This window comes from Thermothielavioides terrestris, chromosome 2, assembly GCF_000226115.1.
Source record: "Thermothielavioides terrestris NRRL 8126 chromosome 2, complete sequence".
Taxonomy (NCBI): domain Eukaryota; kingdom Fungi; phylum Ascomycota; class Sordariomycetes; order Sordariales; family Chaetomiaceae; genus Thermothielavioides; species Thermothielavioides terrestris.
Genome location: NC_016458.1, coordinates 8,788,919 through 8,806,914, shown reverse-complemented (window position 1 = coordinate 8,806,914; position 17,996 = coordinate 8,788,919). Strand labels below are relative to the sequence as shown.

General features: G+C 58.2%; 5 protein-coding genes across 5 annotated transcripts; 3 read left to right on the top strand and 2 right to left on the bottom strand.

Moving 5' to 3' along the window:
• Positions 1–353: 353 nt before the first annotated feature.
• Positions 354–3,686, bottom strand: THITE_2116108 (uncharacterized protein). Its single transcript, XM_003653522.1, has 4 exons — positions 2,653–3,686; positions 2,511–2,567; positions 1,565–2,009; positions 354–1,477 (listed from the first exon to the last, which is right to left on the bottom strand). The coding sequence occupies exons 1-4, from the start codon at positions 3,529–3,531 to the stop codon at positions 552–554; spliced, it is 2,307 nt and encodes a 768-aa protein (XP_003653570.1). The 5' UTR covers positions 3,532–3,686; the 3' UTR covers positions 354–551.
• A 5,282-nt stretch (positions 3,687–8,968) lies between these two features.
• On the top strand, positions 8,969–10,118 carry THITE_2116105 (uncharacterized protein). The gene is made up of 2 exons (XM_003653521.1): positions 8,969–9,424; positions 9,491–10,118. Exons 1-2 carry the CDS (start codon positions 9,358–9,360, stop codon positions 10,018–10,020), a joined length of 597 nt encoding a protein of 198 aa, XP_003653569.1. The 5' UTR covers positions 8,969–9,357; the 3' UTR covers positions 10,021–10,118.
• Positions 10,119–10,461: 343 nt separating this feature from the next.
• On the top strand, positions 10,462–13,527 carry THITE_54031 (uncharacterized protein). The gene is made up of 3 exons (XM_003653520.1): positions 10,462–11,652; positions 11,758–12,914; positions 12,978–13,527. The coding sequence occupies exons 1-3, from the start codon at positions 10,811–10,813 to the stop codon at positions 13,154–13,156; spliced, it is 2,178 nt and encodes a 725-aa protein (XP_003653568.1). The 5' UTR covers positions 10,462–10,810; the 3' UTR covers positions 13,157–13,527.
• Positions 13,403–15,765, bottom strand: THITE_2116099 (uncharacterized protein). Its single transcript, XM_003653519.1, has 4 exons — positions 15,680–15,765; positions 15,257–15,538; positions 15,118–15,177; positions 13,403–14,920 (listed from the first exon to the last, which is right to left on the bottom strand). Exons 2-4 carry the CDS (start codon positions 15,374–15,376, stop codon positions 13,841–13,843), a joined length of 1,260 nt encoding a protein of 419 aa, XP_003653567.1. The 5' UTR covers positions 15,377–15,538; positions 15,680–15,765; the 3' UTR covers positions 13,403–13,840.
• Positions 15,766–16,999: 1,234 nt separating this feature from the next.
• Positions 17,000–17,973, top strand: THITE_66080 (uncharacterized protein; the record flags this gene model as incomplete). Its single annotated transcript, XM_003653518.1, has 3 exons — positions 17,000–17,113; positions 17,195–17,685; positions 17,815–17,973. Exons 1-3 carry the CDS (start codon positions 17,065–17,067, stop codon positions 17,971–17,973), a joined length of 699 nt encoding a protein of 232 aa, XP_003653566.1. The 5' UTR covers positions 17,000–17,064.
• Between the last annotated feature and the right edge of the window lie 23 nt (positions 17,974–17,996).

The window sequence follows — 17,996 nt, the reverse complement described above, 5'->3', positions numbered from 1 at the left end:
TCCGTGCCATGTGCCCTCCTCACCGAGGGTGTACAACAGTAAACGAGCTGACGGAAACCGGTAGGGGCATCATCGATTTCGGAATGAAATCCCACTTTCCTTCGGTTGTCCAGAGTAAATCTGACCTGCACTTTGAGGGCAGCTGCCCTGCGCATGCCTGACAGCCGACTGCGCCGAGCAAGCCCCCCAAAAAGACAAGCAATATCCCACACCAGGTCGTTGAGGGAGCAGGATTGACCACCGGAAGAAAAACCCGGTCCGCATCCAGACACAAAAATGCTTCTTGTTCCCCTAATGGCCCACACGCCGGGACGCCGTGAGTGATTCGAGACAGCCCTTTCTATACTAGTGTACACGCAAGGTCGAGCAGAGCCATGCCAGCGGACGAGAGCGCGCAGGCACACCCCCCAGGCAGCGAAAATCCCGCCCGAAGCATTCCAACAGCAGCCAGTCCAGCCCTGCTCTCCCCGTCTCTATATTTAAACTGAGCCACCCAGCGCTGAAACCCAAAATGCTGAACAAAGATCCGTCCCTACGCTATGCATGCACCATTAGGACCCCGAATAGCTGCCTCTGCTCCTGTCAACGTTGACGCCGGGGCGGACAAATGCGCGGTAAGCAAGGTCGGCGAACCGGCGGACCACGTTGGTTGTGCCGCCCGTCGAAGTAGACTCGTCCCGAATGAACCTCGTCGCGACGGCAAGCCTGCTCCGAGCATCCGCTTCCTGTAGATGCGAGGGCGCCGTCTGCTCGTTCCAGCACGCGTCCCAATGGGCGGTGTACTCTCTCAGCACGGCGATGCTGTAGAGGACGTCTCGGTTCTCCCTGCCGTCCAGCAGCGCTCTCATCACGCTGAGGCAGCGCTCTCTGGCAGCGACGTGGGCGGCGGAGGCAGTCGCATGGTCCTGGAGGAGATAATCGGCGAGCTGGTACCAGAACTCAAGCTCGTTTTGGCGTAATGAGTGGACATTATCGGCCGCCGGCGGCGGCGGCCGCGTCAGAGGGTTGGCAGTCAGCGTTTCGCCTGTTATGAGGGTCTCGAAAACCTGCAGGCGGCCGCGCGTCTCCCAGAGGTCGTCCTGAGCCGGATACGGATCCGGGTATTGGCGGGTTTCACCAGAGTTGACCGTAAGGGGCAGTCGAGCGAGAGACCATACAACGGATGTCTCTAGGTGGCTGGACTGCACCAAGTCCGCAGGATCGGTGCTTGAGATCTTGGATATTGTCTGGATAAATAAAGCGAATAAGGAAACAAGCGATTGGTTGCTATGGAGCACGGCTGCGGTATTGGTTGACGGAGCCTGGCGCTTCGCGAAATCATACCACTGTGTTTCGAAAAAGGAGGCGAGACCCGGGACGTAGATCTCGTAGTATAGCTTCGTGATTTCGTCGACCATCTCGGGGGACGGCGGGGAGCCTGACGGGACGGGGGCCGCGCCACCCAGAGCTATGAGCTCATCGACCTTCATCTTCTTTGCTGGCCAAATTGTATGAGCAGATATGGTCTCTGGCGACGGGGTTTGAGGAGTCGGAGACAGATTGGAAGGAGTGGGGGGGATGCCACCTCGCGAATGGATCGAGTCGCCCGTGGCCTGGACCGTGCCTACAGCCACGTTGTTCTGAGGGTATCGAGGGGCTCGTGAGCCCGTCGCACCTGCAGCGTCGCCGCCTTGCAGCGCTGGGTCAATGGCGGTGGAGTAATCGTACCCGGCTTCAGGTTTAGCGCTCGTGCTCTGCGGTGCAGTCGATCGGACGGGGTCGGCAGCCGGGATGCTCGAGGGCAGAGGAGGGGGGTAGGAGGCCCCTTGATACGGATGCGGTACCGAGGACGGTAATGAGGGAGCCGGCGCGGGCACGGCAGCAGCAGCAGCAGGCGGGACGGGGGCTTGGGTGCTCGGAGCAGGTTGGATAGCTGCAGGGCCCTGCTGTTGCTTGAAGATCGGATCGTAGCCGAGACATTCACGCTTCGACTTTTTGCAATTGTTGCATGTGGGATGCGCCTCGTCGCACTGTCACGTCTACCGTGTTAGAGCGAGGTAGAATGGAAGTAGGCAAGCCAGGCGCGTGGACTGTTGGTCCGCGAAAGGATCCTCTCCGACGATGGCCGAACCAGGAACCGCGTGGTGCAGGAGCGGGCGGATTGGTTGCTGGTGGTTGCAGGTAAAAGTGGGGTGGAGGGGGAGGGGGAGGAAGCGGGCAGGCCATGGAGGCAGTGGTTTTAATGGAACCCCAAAACCAGAACCCAAACACCGAGTTTAGGTTCGGGAGGCAGGTATTCCGTAAAAAGGGTAAGGAGAGCTTAGGGAGGTTGCGAAGCGACCACAAGCGAGCGCTTTGAGGTCTGCACCCCCAACCAGCACCCCGGGCTCACTCGCCTAAAAGTGCGTGACGAACCGAGCCGGCAATTGGACACTGGCAGCCCAGTGCGGGCAGACATGCAGTCTGGAAAGCTGCGCCGCCGGAAAGGCTTGGAACCCCCGGAGCACACAAAATGGGAGAGCACCACGTACCTTGATCCTGCGCTTACGGCAGGTTAGACAGCCCGTTTTTGTGCGCCGCTTGATCTCCTACCCGCCGCAACCAAGAGCCGATCGTCAGCCATTCACGTTCTCCTGCATCTCGCGGGGGGGAGCCGTGACTCTGCATCGGTACCTTTTTGTGCCTCCCACCGCTCAGGGCAATGCGCGGATCATGGGCCAGGCCGGGACCAAGAGCGAAGCGCATCGAGTGCGGATCTGTAAGGCCGTATATGGGGGTGTGGGGATGGACGTTGTAGTATCCCATGTGGGCGGGAGCGGGAGGGGGAGCGGGCGCCATGGGAGATCCTAGATGCGCGCCGAGAGGGAGGCCGTGCTGCGTTTGCCCGTGAGCCTGGCGGGGATCGAGTGTCCGCATGCTGGGGAGAGTGGTTGGGCTGGCCCGGTAGGGGTCCGCAGCTGGGATTGAATGCGGCGAATATACGTATTGCGGCACTGGTGGAATGCCGGCGGACGGGTAGGCGGGCGGCGGCGCGTATGTCACCGGCTGCCGGGCGGGCCCGGGCGGCGGTTGGGCGTTGGACATGTCTGGAAGGCTAGGTACGGCGGCGCCGCCGTTCTGGTGAGTCTCGCTCCGACCGTCGCGGATGGCGGCTGCGGGATCCGCAAGGCGTACCGCCGCCGACGCGTGGTTGATCGAGCTGCCGTTGACCGTCGACACAGCATCCACCCCGGCCGTCTCGCCGCCAACGCCAGGGCTGCGACCGTGCTTGCCGTCGCCGATGGAATGCGTGCCCGCACTGCCAATACCCGGCAAGTCCCAGGTTCGCGGTGCCTCGGAGGGCTGTGCGCCCACAGGAGGCTCCTGGTGCGGTTGCTGCTGCTGCTGCTGCTGCTGCTGCTGCTGCCCGTTGTGCTGGGGTTGGTCGTGGTGATAATACTTCTGCCCACCAAGCGCGTCGAGGCTTGTCTGCAAGCGCGGCTGGGCGGCGGCGGGATCCGAGTCCAGAGACAACTGCAGTCGCGACGGGGCAGCTTCGGGGGGTTGAGCCATGGTTGGGAATTTAATTATAATTTTTTTTATGGAGCCACGATTCCAGTACCCTAAAAAAAGGGCGACAAGGGGAGAGGACGCGACCCGGGGCCGCCTTTCCTGCGTGGACTGACCTGCGCGTGAGGTGTTGGTGTGGCTGCTCGCTCAAATTCAACGATGTGCAGTGCACAACTGCAAAAGGTAATTAAGTACCTATTACAGATTAAGGTAACGACATGGGTTGGCGAGGATGCTTCGATTGGCGAGCCGCGGCGGATGGATTCGCCGTGTCCCATCCTCTGAGCCCACCCCCTGTCCGAGCCAACGGGGCTCAGGGAGTCCCTGGTCCAGTCCCCGACCCCATTAGAAAAACAATCCCTTTTCATTAGAAAAACAACCCCTTTTGGCGGTCCGTACGTCTCCCACCAAAATCCAACAGCGCGTATCACTACGCGGCCGAGGTAAATGTCGCCATAGGAATCGCTGCAAATCGACGATACTGCTAATGTTGCTGAAGAACCTAGAAAATACAGATTTAATAGAAATATAGAATTGCCTCGGTTGCAAAGCTGAAAATCTTGGTAAGATTAGCTTAGCACTGCAATACTGCCTACCTTAACCGCCTTCCCTGTCAAGAGGAGGTAGCAGGTCACGTAGATTCCCTTATCGATAAGGAATTCTCTTATCGATAAGAGGCGATATTTATACTGTAGGGACATTCAGCGATACAGTCGACCAGTAGCGTAAGATTTCGGTGGGAGACGCACGGACCGCCAAAAGGGGTTGTTTTTCTAATGAAAACGGGTTGTTTTTCTAATGGGGTCGTCCAGTCCCTGGTCCAGTCCCTGGTCCGCAGGCACCGTCGTGTATGCGCGATCCAAGTTCTCCTCCGCGGCCTGCACCCAACCCTTTGAGGGTGAGGGGTGTGTGTCCGTGAGGTACCCTACTGCGCAGTAGGTACGCTACTTCCTGTGTCGTTGTATCAACCTGGCAGTATTCCGTACTGTCTTTCGGCTCGTACAGCATACTATTTATTAGATTCACACTTGTGCGAAAGCTTAACCAGACCACCCGCTTTCACCTTTGCTGCCCCTTCCCCCTTTCTCCCTTTCCAAGGTGTTGGTCTGGACCACAAGCTGTTTCGGTTCCCCTTGCCAGAGCTAAGGCTCACCGGAGGGGCGGCAAAGGCATGAATTACCACAGCACGGTGTAATGTAAGCCGAAGGGTACGTGTGTGGACAACAGCGGCGTCGTGCGCCTCATCCATCCTTCGCTTGATGGGTGAGATACGCTAACTAAGTAGTTAGCCGCGCCTGGCTTCACCAAACTGAGGACAGAAGCTGGGTGGCGGGTGTTCAGGTGGCGATAGTGAGCCGCCCGACAAGGTCGGCAATCGCTGGATCTTAAAGAGGTCCCGCCAAGACTAATTTCGGCCAATTGTCGGCAATGTTTTTACAGCGTCAGTACCCTGCTAAGACCGCCAAGGGGGTTTGCACTATCGCCACGGGTTAGCCACGGGTTAGTTCGCCGGGGGTACGGGGGGCGGCGTCAGCCCCCCGCTAGTTAGGGTTCGGGTTAATGGTTAGGATTCGGGTTAAGGTTAGGGTACGGGTTAACTTCGTTTTCTTTTTTTTCGATTTGGTTGAGGTTTCGCGAAGTTGTTGCTACGAGTCTTTGCAATTCTTCGTTGTTGATGTTGCTCGAAGTCGTGGCGACCCCGCTCACCCCGTGGCGATTTGTAAATACTTGTAAGCGGTAGGTTCCGAAATTAGTCTTGGCGGGACCTCTTTAAGGATAACCCGGCAATCTGTCTTCAGTTCTCTGTGCCTGACGGATACAGCTCGCTGGAGCCGACGCGGGCAGAAGCGAGCGAAGGAAAAGTGGGAGCAGAAGTGGGTCTCAAGCGGATCATTGGACTTCCCAGCCGAGACTAGGGTGGATCAACGGAACTGTCCTGTATTTTCCGTCCTGTAGTGTACACTATTCAGTACATTCCTGAGGTACTGGAAGGGAGGAGCTTTCCCAACCAAAGATGACTAACAACACAGCAATTCTCTGTTTGCAACTGACCGTTTGCGCACTGAGTACGGGCACATCATCGTCCTGGAGAGTTACCCAACCGGGCAGCCGAACGACGCACCGGTCTGGGTTTGCCCGCGTCAATCAACGTACATATTCGAGGGAGGCAGCGCACGCCGTTGTGTTGTACAATTTGCAACCCCGGCTCGACGGTAGCAATACCGAGTAACTATCCGTACTGTGGTAAAGCCCGAGCTAGTATACCGGCTCGGTAGTGGTCAGTAATGGGAGCAACAGCATTTCCAAGATCACCAACGAGCACTGGTGGTTACTCGGCATCCATGACAAAGGAGGGCTAGAAGAACTCCACGGCATGTCCGGGGTCCGGGCCGTGGCTGCCCGTTTGTTAGGTAAGGCCCAGTCCTACCAATATGCAACCCGAGTCCTCTCCCCCCCCTCCATCCTCTACGGTATGAACCTGCGGACGGGAGACTCAGTCCAAATGCAGCAGTGCCCTATCATGTACGCAATCCCTTCCCCTGTACAAAGTCCACAGCTCGCTCTCTTGGTAGGTAAGAGCACCTGGAAGTTCCTCGGGCTGGTTCAGCCATCAGTCGGAAAGTGTTGCAGAGCCCCCGCCCTGAGCTTTGGCTATTGGGGGGGAAAGGGTGACGGGGATATAAGTTGGGTGGCAGGTGTGCCTTCCCAACGGACGTTCGATTTGGGTTGGCCACACCACAGAAAGGGAGGTCGCGTTCCGTACCCGCCCGAACCGCCCTCTCACAACGTGTCGTTGCCGCCAGTCTGGAGAAGACCGTTCGTGAGCCAGGTTACCGACCGGCGACTTGTACATACACAAGGGCAGGACCATTGGAAAGGGGCAGGGCCCTCCGTCTCTGCGTAACACGACCTGCTGAAGAGGAGACAGTGTCCTCTTCCGACACACAAGGCGATGATACCTTTCGCCGCCGGCCCTACAGGGGGCGGCCATCCACTAGCAAGGCTGGCTATAACACAGTAGGCCGATTCTGCCCCGGCGGGATCAGTTATTAACCTTAACGACTCGGCTGCTAGCGGGGAGTCGCCGGATGGAGGAGTGGCTTGCGAGAGCAGTCGGCATGGGAAGCCGTTTGGTGCCGCGCGGACCTAGCTGACGCTCCAAGATTAGACGACCGCAAGCGCCGGCCCTGCCCGGTTGTCGCCTTCACCGGCTGCACCCCAGCCGCGATGACTGGTGAGAAAGAAGACTTGGAGACTGACGCTCCGAGATACAGCTGCAGGACGGCAGGGGAGTTCTCCACTCCTTGTTCCACAACCCGTTTTATCCCAGATGAGGCATGTTGACGTGCAGAATCGCTTCTGCCCGACAGAAAACCCCCGATCTAGCGTTCCGTCCACGACTGCGTAGTGTGGCCACAGCAGCGCGGCCCGCCCAGCGCAGTAAGGTAGCTTACTGTGAACTCTTCTCCAAGACTGGCTGTCCCGGATCTTGTGCCCGGGCGTTTAACTCGAGCTTCCCAGCCGCGGATGGGCCGCACGGCGAATTGTTGGGCTCACCATGACGGCGGGTTTGTCTTTTCGTTACTGACCCATGCTGCGGTCTGCTACTCTGTCAGCTGCCCTGTCCCCTGTACCTAACTGTGAACTGTGCCGGTCAGATCCGCCAACGCCTTGTCAAGCTCACCCGAAGGAGGCCGCTACCCCAGGGCCGATATTCCCACTTCACACGCAACCGGGCCGGCCGTCGACCGGCGCCGACCCTGGTCACGCCTCGGATGTCCAGCATTACTGGTCTCGAACCAGGCGCCAACCATGTCCAGCGAGCTCCAAACAGGCGGATATCACACGAGTGTTCCCCCGGTTCCCAGCTGTGCACGGGAACGGCTTCAACGGCGAGGTCAAGATAACGCTGAAATGAGATCTGCCCGCGCCCCCAGGCCCCGCTGATGGCGGCCATTTACCCTCGATCCCAAGCACCCTCGTTTTCCGGGCGGATGGGAAGGACTGGCCGGAATTACGGTGTACAGAGTAGTACTGTGTACCAAGCATTCCGTACCCGGTATGTTATAACAACCTGAATCCCGCTCGCTGGGCCAGGGGGTTCGGGCGCTTTGTGTCTTTTTCGGACAAATTGCTGGGTTTTGGCTGATTCCCATTCCCATGTGGCAGTTTAGGCTCTAATGGCTCCTGCGACCTTGCCCAGCGTGTCCCCTGGATGTTGTGTTCTCATGCCGCCAAGCCGCGCTTCCACGTCCGATTCCAGCCTGGTGCATAGGCGACGGGATTCGAACTTCGGAAGGGAGTGCTCGGCGTTGCTTGTGAACGGGGCGATGCGACGATCTCTCTGCTTCTGGAACCTCCAGTGCCTCGACCACAGCACACATGCGGAGCTCTCAACCAAAAGATACGAAGCAGTCGTCTGTGAGTCGTACATCTAGGTTTGTACTGTAAGTAATCTGTGCTTGGTAACTAAGGTACCTACCTACTCCGTACGTATGGTCAAAGCCAGGGGCAGTTTCGCCGTGGACCCAGATTCACTCGAGTCGGCTTTGCGGGCCGGTTACCACCTCGGGCCGGCAAGCATCCCTTCTCAGCACAGCACCATCAGCCCTCCCTCCCATTGCTGCGATGTGGCCGGCGTGCTGCTCGTCCATGCCAGATCAAGACGCTCCGGCATCATCAACTCTCTTTCCCGTATATGGCTCCACACCTTTTTCTTTTTCTTTTTTTTTTTTTTTTCTGCCTTTTTTTTGGCCCAACGACCTTGTCAGCGTGGGTGTTTTGCAAGCCAGGACGCGGCTAGAGAAACCCTATCTTGCCGGTTGCCCGCAGGCATCGGCCCAAGCAATCAATGGCTTGGCGGAGACTTCGATGCCCGACTGGCACTGACTGTCCCCGGTGACGTGGCCCGACAGGCATGTCTTGGGGGTTCTTCAGCTCCTTTCTGCCCCGGCCGGTATCAGCCCTGCCGGGCCTGTGGTCTTTGCTCACCACGGGCTCCTCGGTTGCAATGCCTTGAGGTGTCGGTTTTGGCAGCTTCTGGGCACAGATCCGCATGAAGCTGCGATAATACTGCTCAAGACCACCTCTCTACCTGTCCATGTAAGGTCTGGGCGTTGTTTGGGCGGCCAACGACGGTGGTTCATGGAACCAGTTGAGATTGTCAGCAGCCAAGTCTTGTACAACAGCTTAAGATGCCTCATGGTTGTTGCTTGTTGCCACTGCCCCGGTGGTATGCACGAGGTACGCAGCACTCCGGCACTCAAAGAACTCGAAGCGCACATGGGCAGTGCAAGATACCTACATGTGTGCAAGAATCACCGAGGAGACTGGACCGCTCCTTGCGCTCGACATCTTGAAACAATGGCAAGATCTTGTTTCGCAATGAGCTGGCATGAAGCCCCAGCCCCAGACCATAACACAACGGGTCAGAAGGGCGGTCGATTGATTACGTTACCGTATCTTACTCTGTCTAGGGCTGAACGAACGCGACCGTTCCCCGGGCTGAAGGACAAGCTTGGACCAATCAAATACGCAGTAAAAACCGGCTGGGGCGGGAGATGACGCCTCACCAAGCTGAGTTCTGAACAGCACCGCCATCTCGCCGTTCCCAGCGCTTGCGAGGGGAGAGTACCTACCAAGTCAACAAACCCGACGAGTGCGTTTGCCAAGTCTCCCATACCTTTCAAAGGGATACAATTATATTTTCGGGTGAACCCGGCATCCGGCAAGCTGGCAGGCATCCTGTGGACGACGAATTCGGCGGCTCGGTCGAGTGACGCCGCAAACCCAGCAAAGGCTGCTGAGCGCACGAGAAGCTCTAACGTGATGACGCAGCCTACCTCCCTGCCACCACTCAACCCGCAGTTTTGCTTCTCGACGACAGCTTTGCGAGGCACGGACGACCCCCAAGTCCCCCGACCGTTTCTCTTCGGACGCGCGTTGGCTGACGCCGCGGCAGACTTCCTCCGCCTATCGCGAAGCGCGATTGATGACACCATCACCCAGAACTTGAATGCTTTAGAGACGCCCGCCCGGAGTGGGTTCGACCCGACTTCGACGTCGCGCGTCGGCCCTCGTCCCCTTTCGCACCAGATCGACGCGGCCGCTTGCAATGCGTTTAAGGAGCAGGTGCTCTTCCCGTCGTGGCAGGTCCGGTCAGATGTCCTGAGCTATTGCTCCTTGGTTGCCACCAGCCCTGACCCCGATGACCCGGAGAGGGCTTTGAGGGAGGCAGAGAACGAGAGAAACAGGGAGAAAGTCGTGGATGAGAGACTCGACCCGTACTCGGCGCGCTTCTTTCCCCGGGAGGCCCGGACAGAACACTTGGCCAACGTTCTCCGGTTGGAGATGGGGGTGGAGAACATTGTCCGGTCGAGAACATGGGATATAGTTCGGCAACGGTGTGGTGACTCGACCTTTCCTGAGTGGCAGCAGGCCTTGGCGGATTGGCGAAGGTCCAGCAGGAAAGCGCCGGACGGGAGTCGATGAAGGCTGCCGTTTGCCCGTGTACTCTCCGTGTACTCTCCGTGTACGATATCCAGCCAGCGAGATCTTTGCATATCGAGTTACAAGCACCGCGTCGAACCACCGCGGCCCATTCGTCCCTCAATTGTTCCCTCGACCACGCGCTTTGGATTGGCAGAGATCGGAAGGGAGTAAACTTGTGCCCACCAACTACCTTACTTAAGTAGTGTTAATGATGCGTACATACGGTACATTCACCCAGGTAGCTAACTTGTAGGTAAGGTGAATATTCCAGTTGTTATTCGCAGAGCGTCAGTTGAACTGGGGGCATGTGCAGTGGCTTGGCGGGCCTGCGCTGAGAGGTCCGAGCCCGGCTCAATGGTGGGGCTAACCTCAACGCCCGGGCTTCGTCAATCCCACTTTATTTCGCCGCAATCTGCAGAGAGACTGCAGCTCATGTGCACCAGCAAATCCCACGAGCGAACACACACCGCGAGAAACCGCGGCCATCGCGCGACCCGCCCGTAACCTCTAATCTGAGCTGGCCGTCGGATTTCCTTGTTCGCTCTTGACCCTGCTCTGGCTGCACCTGCCTGGCTTGGACTTTTTAAAAGCTGCCTGCCTTACCTTTACCTAGGTGCATGTACCTTAGGTAAACCGCAGACACGTCTCCCTCGCCAGCGGACGAACACGAGTTCCCTTCCGTTTCGATCCAGCCTCTTGTTGCTCGAGCACACTCTTGCACACGCTCAGGTGTCCCTCCACCTCCCAATCTGACCACCTCCCGCGGCGCAGCCCCGCGAGTTCGAACCAGATGCCGCAGACACTCAGCACGAGGGAGGCCAACCTCTTTCGGACCGTCATCCGCTACTATGAGGATAAACAGTACAAGCGCGGCCTGAAAGCCGCTGAGCAGATCCTGAAGCGAAATCCCAAGCATGGGGACACCATGTCAATGAAGGCGTTGATCCTCAACGCCCAGGGCAAGACCGAGGAGGCATTTGCCCTCGCCAAGGAGGCGCTGACGATTGACATGAAGTCGTACATATGCTGGCATGTCTACGGCATCCTCTACCGGACCAACAAGAACTTCGACGAGGCCATCAAGGCCTACAAGTTCGCCCTGAAGCTCGAGCCGGATTCGCACCAGATCCAGAGGGACCTGGCCGTGCTGCAGATCCAGATGCGCGACTACCAGGGCTACATCCAGAGCAGACTTGCCATGCTCAAGGCGAGACCACAGCTGCGCCAGAACTGGACCGCCCTCGCCATTGCCTACCACCTTGACGGCAACCTTCGGCAGGCCGAGAACATCCTCACCACCTACGAGAAATCCGTTACGACCACTCCGCTGAGGACTGACTTCGAGAACTCGGAAGCGCTGCTCTACAAGAACACCATCATTGCCGAGATGGGTGACATCGAGCGGGCGCTGGAACATCTGGAGACGGACTGCAAGAACTGCCTCGATCGGCTGGCTGTGATGGAGCTCCGGGCCCGCTACCTCGCGCAACTTGGCCGGAAACAGGAGGCCGCCAAGGCGTATCGGGCTCTGCTGGATAGGAATCCGGAACATCCAGAGTACTACAAGGGCCTGATTAACTCTCTGGGCATCCCCGCTGTAGCCGAGGCTGCCCAGAAGGCCGTCTACGACGAGTATGCCGCCAAATATCCTCGCTGCGACGCTGCGCGGCGTCTCCCTCTCGATTTCCTGTCTGGTGCGTATACGTGACCTCTGGAGGCCGCCTGTCGCTGACCAAGAGTTCCAGGGGACTTCTTCCGCTCGACCGCCAAAGAGTACTTGACTCTCATGTTTGACAAGGGGGTTCCGTCGACGTTTGCCAACGTAAAGCATCTGTACTCGGACGCGTCCAAGAAGGATATACTACCCGCCCTTGCCCGGGAATATCTGGAAGAGCTGCGCGGCGGCTCAGTCGCTCGGGACCAGGCGAACGGAGACAGCTCCAAGGGTGAAGGGGCGGCTCTTTACTTCTTGGCGCAACATTACGATTACTACCTGTCACGCGACCTCGCTAGGGCGATGGAGTACGTTGAGAAGGCGATCGAGTTGGATCCCAAAAGTGTGGACTTCCACATGACAAGAGCCAGGATATTCAAGCACCAGGGCGAGATCGCAAGGGCTGCGGAAGCGATGGACCACGCTCGCTCGCTCGACACCAAAGATCGCTATATCAACTCCAAGGCTGCCAAGTATCAGCTGCGGAACAACGAGAACGAGAAGGCCCTGGCGACAATGGGCTTGTTCACCCGGGCAGAGACAGTCGGCGGTCCGCTTGCCGATCTGGTGGACATGCAGTGCGTCTGGTTCCTGACCGAGGATGGCGAGGCATGGCAACGACGGGGCAACCTAGGCCTGGCACTCAAGCGCTATCACACCGTGTTCAACATCTTCGACACCTGGCAGGAGGACCAGTTTGACTTCCACAGCTTCTCCCTGCGGAAGGGCCAGATCCGCGCGTATATCGACCTGATTCGCTGGGAGGACCGGCTGCGCGAACATCCCTTCTACTTCCGGGCCGCCCTCAATGCCGTGAACCTCTACCTATCGATGCACGACAAGCCCCAGAACGGCACCAACGGCGTTGAGGCAGGCCAAGCGAACGGCGAGGACGCCGCGGAGCGAAAGAAGGCGGCCAAGAAGGCCAAGAAGGAGGCGCAAAAGGCGGAGCGCGAGGCTGCCGAGAAGGCTGCCAAACAGGATCCGAACAAAGCCGGCGCCCAGAAGGGCAAGGACGGCGAGGAGGCGAAGAAGAAAGACGAGGACCCGAACGGAGTGAAGTTGGCGGCGACTACGGATCCACTCGGCGACGCCATGAAGTTCTTGTGGCCCTTGCTCCAGTTCAGCCCCAGGAACATTGAGGGCCAGTTTGCTGGATTTGAAGTCTTCGTCCGCAGGAGTACGCCTCCCTCGACGACCCAAGTTTCCTCTTATTGGCACCCAAGCTAATGATTGTTGGCAGAGAAATACCTTTTGGCCTTGCGGTGCTTGAAGGCAGCGGTGGCTATCGACAGAGGCCACACCCGGGTCCTGGAGCAGGCGGCCAGGTTGCGAAAGGTCCTGGACGGTGCGATGGATTCGTTGGCTCCCAAGGTCAAGGGGGTCATCGAGACGGAGCTCGCTGAGGTCCCCGGGGCTTAGATAGCCACGGGACCCCCCTCGCTTCTCAGCAGCTCGATTATTGGACAGGGCAATAGCTGGGAACATGGCGATTATCGTTGGCGCCAGCGAGTGACCGAGCTCTCGGTCCTGCATCGGCCGCGGTCTCTTTTTCCGGCCGTTCCTCGGTATTAAAGGGACTAGCGGAGACGGCGTGTCCGCATCAGGTTGACATATAGAAACAAAAGACGGTGATATTGTATGAACAGTACAGTCACGTAGACCGGGTGCATGGACGGGTGTGGTTGGTCGAGTGGGAAGAAAAAGGGCTCCGGGTCTTGTGTTTCTGTTGCTTGCCCAAATATGTGCTCGCGCTCAGCTACCAAGCTTGAGACAACGAGAATATCGTGATCATGTCTGTATCCCGTGTTCTTGCAACGTACCAACAGGCCATTTCACGCTTTATTCCTATGTACAGCTGCGGATCATCCAAGGTTCCCTTGGGATCGAGGTAGCCAGAGGTGAGTGGTCCTATATCAGCGCATCTCGAGGTTGAAAACACATGATCGAAAACCAAGGACAGCAATTTTTCCCCCTTTATGCCATCGCACGCTACTGCGCCAGATCGAACCACATTTGCCATATAGAAACCCGTGACCTCATAGTGTGTCTTCCATTCGCCAATGCTAGGATCGGCTCGGCTGTGCTTCGCAACGAAGCAAGGCTTTACTGAACCTCGCGGACCACTCTATCCACAGCCGTGGCAACGTAGTCCACATTCCTCGAGTTCAGGCCTGCCATGCTGATCCGCCCATTCTTGGTCATGTAGATGTGGTAGTCGGACCGCAGCTTGAGGACCTGAGCCTCGCTGAGCCCCGTGAAGCTGAACATGCCGATCTGATCCGTGATGTGGTTCCACTGGCCGGGAGTTCCCAGCTCCTCGAGCTTGCCCCGCAGCTTCTTGCGCATGTCGATGATGCGACCCGACATGGTACGGAGGTTCTCTTGCCACTCGGCAAACAGCGCTGGGTCGTTGAGGACGATAGATGCAATGCGGGCGCCGTAAAGGGGCGGGTTGCTGATCTCGGAGCGCTGCAGGATGGCAAGCTGCGAGGCCACGCGCGTCGTGATCTCGGCGGCTTCAGGGGACGGAGCGGCCACATAGTGGAAGCAGCCGGCGCGCTCGCCGTACAAGCCGAAGTTCTTGGCAAACGACTGCGCGATCACCAACTCGAAGCCCATCTGAACAAACAGCCGGATGGCGCCGGCATCGCGGTCCAGGTCGCCCGAGGCGAAGCCCTGATAGGCGGTATCGAAAAAGGGGAAGTGGCCCTTCGCCTTCATCAACGAGGCAATCTCGCCCCACTGCTCCAGAGAGGGGTCAACGCCAGTCGGGTTGTGCGCGCAAGCGTGCAGGAGGATGACGCTGCCGTCCGGCGCCTCCGCGAGCGCCGCCTTCATCCCGTCGATATCCAGCCCCTTGGTCTCCTTGTTGAAATACGGGTAGCTGGCGATCGGCAGGCCGACATTTGTAAATATTTGGTGGTGGTTCGCCCAGGTCGGGTTGCTAAGGTAGACGGTCCGGTTGGCGCCATTGATTTTGTAGAACTTGGCAAGGAAGAGGGCACCCAAGTGAACGGCGCCAGTGCCCGAGATGGTCTGTACGGAGGCGACGCGCTTCTCGGCGACGGCGGGCGCCGAGTTCCCGAGCAGCAGATCGGCGGCTTTGCTGGTGAGCGACGCAAGCCCGGCAATGGGGAGGTATTCGTGGTTCGCTTCTGGGTCGTTGCGCAGGATTTCGTCGGCCTGGCGCATCCCGCGGGATTAGCAGCTGTCTGCGGTGAAGCTCGTTCGTGCGGGGGAGGGGTAACTGGGCAGAATGCGCCCGCCATGGCGGGGCGGGTAAACAGGCCACCACCCCACCAAGCTGCTGAAAACTGCTGGAAGCTGGGCAAGGGACCTGATCAACCGATGGCGGAGGCTGCAATGAAATGATTGCCAACCTTTTTGACCACTGGCAAGATCCAGGGCTTTGCGTTGTCGTCGCGGTACGCGCCAATTCCCTGGAGACAAACAGGTCAGCGGCAAACGTTTGGGGAAGGGCGAAGGCAAAACAGTTCGGCGGCCAGGGCTGCGACGCACCAGATCAACCTTGTTTGGACTTGGGTCGGCCTTGTATGCTCGCATCAGCCCAAAGAGGGGGTCCTCAGGGGCCTGAGGAACCACCTCCGCGGGGAAGCGTGTTGTGGACGCCGGCGCCATGTGGTTTGCAATGCGCTGGAGTCGAGAGATTGGGGACGAACGGAGGGAAGGTGGTGACGAGGAAGACGGGGTGCGGCGATGACGAGGTGAGTCGCTCATTTTAAGCGCGGCTGGTGGTGCGTTTCTGGGGCGCTTCCGGTCCCGTTCCTTCCTTCCCCTGCGCTAGTTACGTTAGGTGTGACGCTACAACCGCTCCAGTGGGAGCACCCGGACAACCGACAGCGGACGGGTTGCTGGCTGGTTTGCAGCGATTCGTTAACAGAAAAGCTGCCTGCACAGCCACTCTCACTGTCTTGGACTGACCGTCTCAGTAAGGTATGGTACTCGGGCAGGTCGAGGACCAGGGCGATGAACCGAGAGACTCAGATCGCAGTGCAAGTGCTCGCGCGACTCACGATGGAAATCGTTCGACTCGAGGTGCAAATCAGGCACTTAGGCCAAAGAGTCATACAGGTGCAACGATGTTGCAGAGTTGAGTTGAGCAAACCCAGAAGCAAAGTGGAGGGAAGACGGAGCCTCCTTGTATGTATGTACACCAGTCAAATGGCATCCGTCGTCAAGCATGTGAAGCCGGATGCCGTGGAAGACCGAACTACGCCGAGGCAACGTCCTGCGCCAAACCGCGTGGATAACACGCGCCGGCCCAAGTCTGGGGTAACTACGAGGTACGCCCCAAGTTGTGGGACTTCGGGGCGGAGATCATCAGCCTAGGTCTTCATCCATTGTAGAGGGCCGCGCTACACGACAGTACATTACGTGAGTGATGTCACGACCACAGGACAGGCGGAAAGTCTCGGGATTCACGTCCGTATCGAGAGTCGTTCTTCATCCATCGTGTAACTCAGCTCGGTACTTACCCCACGGCCCAAGTTACCCTCCGGGACTCGAGCGCACCGCGGTGGACACCTAAACTCGAGAGTTAACGTGTCTAGTGTACTCAAGGTATCAATTAACAACCCAGAGCCGTAGATTATGAAAGTTAAGGTCAGCACAGCAGACGGGAAGCGCACTTGCATGAAAATTGGCGGGTAAATTCGATACCACAGTACTGGGTCGCTGGATAATCGGGCGGGCGGACCCGAGGGCGATCCCCCAAATTTCCTCCCTTCAGTCTCGTGAGCGAGCCGTGAACCTAAAACTGGGCGTTCCTTGCCAACCTGGAAGACACAGAGCAGCGATCTTAGGCAACTACTAACGTCTCCTGTGCATATAGCTAGCATTCTCAGGGCTGCCTTCGTCCAAGAATCTGAGCGCCGTCGCCTCTAAGTCTGCCGAAAATGCAGGTTGAACGCGATGGCTTGGTGACTTACAAAGTAAACGACGGGAACATAAGAGGTAAGTCAGTTACCTGTAACGAGGGCCTCAGAATATTCGCGGTGCTCCGTAATAATAGCTCCGCCGTAAGATACCGTTACAGACTACCGATGCTCTAACTCAGGTACCTACCTGAAGGTATGTACCAGTAACTGGCGCCCCACGCCAAGAGGAACACTTTCTGCCGGGCGGACAAGATTTCAGCATCTTGCGACCTCGTCGCCCTCGGTATCAAGCAGCACGGGATCCTCGCCAGCTTCCGCCTCAGCCTTTCGTCCTTCCAAATTTGTTCCAAGTTCGGCCCTCGTAAGAACCGAAAACGAGACTCCAGGCATCTTAATTCGTTCACGTCCCCCGAGCCAACATCGACAGAAATGGCGACCCAGCAGAGCATGCCCTTTATAAAGAATCTCGCCTCGAGCGGTGCGTTTCAGCCTGCAGGCGACCGACCTTACTTTGGCTACGCAATCCTATTTCCCCTCGCTAACGTTCTCCGCTTCACAGACCGCAAAATCCGCACCTCGGCCCTCTCGTCGTTGCGTGCCTTCCTTTCTGCCCGACAAGTCGCCTCGGCGCTCACGCCGCTCGACATCCTCAAACTCTGGAAGGGCCTCTTCTACGCGCTGTGGATGTGTGACCGGGCCATTCCGCAACAGAACCTCTGCAACGAGCTGGCCGACCTCATCTATGTGCTTCCGCGCGAAGCCGCCGCGCCCTGGCTCCGCGGTTTCTGGGCCACCATGTCGCGTGAATGGACGGGCATCGACGTGCTGCGGATGGAGAAATTCCTGCTGCTCGTGAGAAGGGTGGTCGGGGCTGGGTTCAAGTGGATGCGGAAGGACGGCGGGAGCGCGGCCAAGGGCGGCTCGGCTTGGGATGCGAGCAGGGTGGACGACGTGCTGGGCCTGCTGGGCGAGTGGCCGTTTGCGCTTGAGGAGGAGGCGCGGATAGAGCAGACCTTGGAGGGGGACGGCCAAATATCACAGAAGATTGCTGTCGGCTTGAGGCTACACGTCTTGGACATTTGGGTCGACGAGGCGGAGAAGGCCGGCTTGCTCGAGGATGGCGACGAGGCAGCGCAGGAGATCATCCAGAGAATTTCGGAGCAGATAGACGCTCTCGAGCAGGCGACAACGAGCCCGGCTGTGCGGGCCAGATCAAAAGAATCGCTTGCCGACGATCGCCTCCCAGCGAATAGGAAACCAAGGGGGGAGGCTCGAGAGAATGGAAATACGGAAGAAGATCAGGGGGACGGTGGAAGCTGGGACGGATTTGATGATTGAAGACTCATCTTAGAAATCTAAGG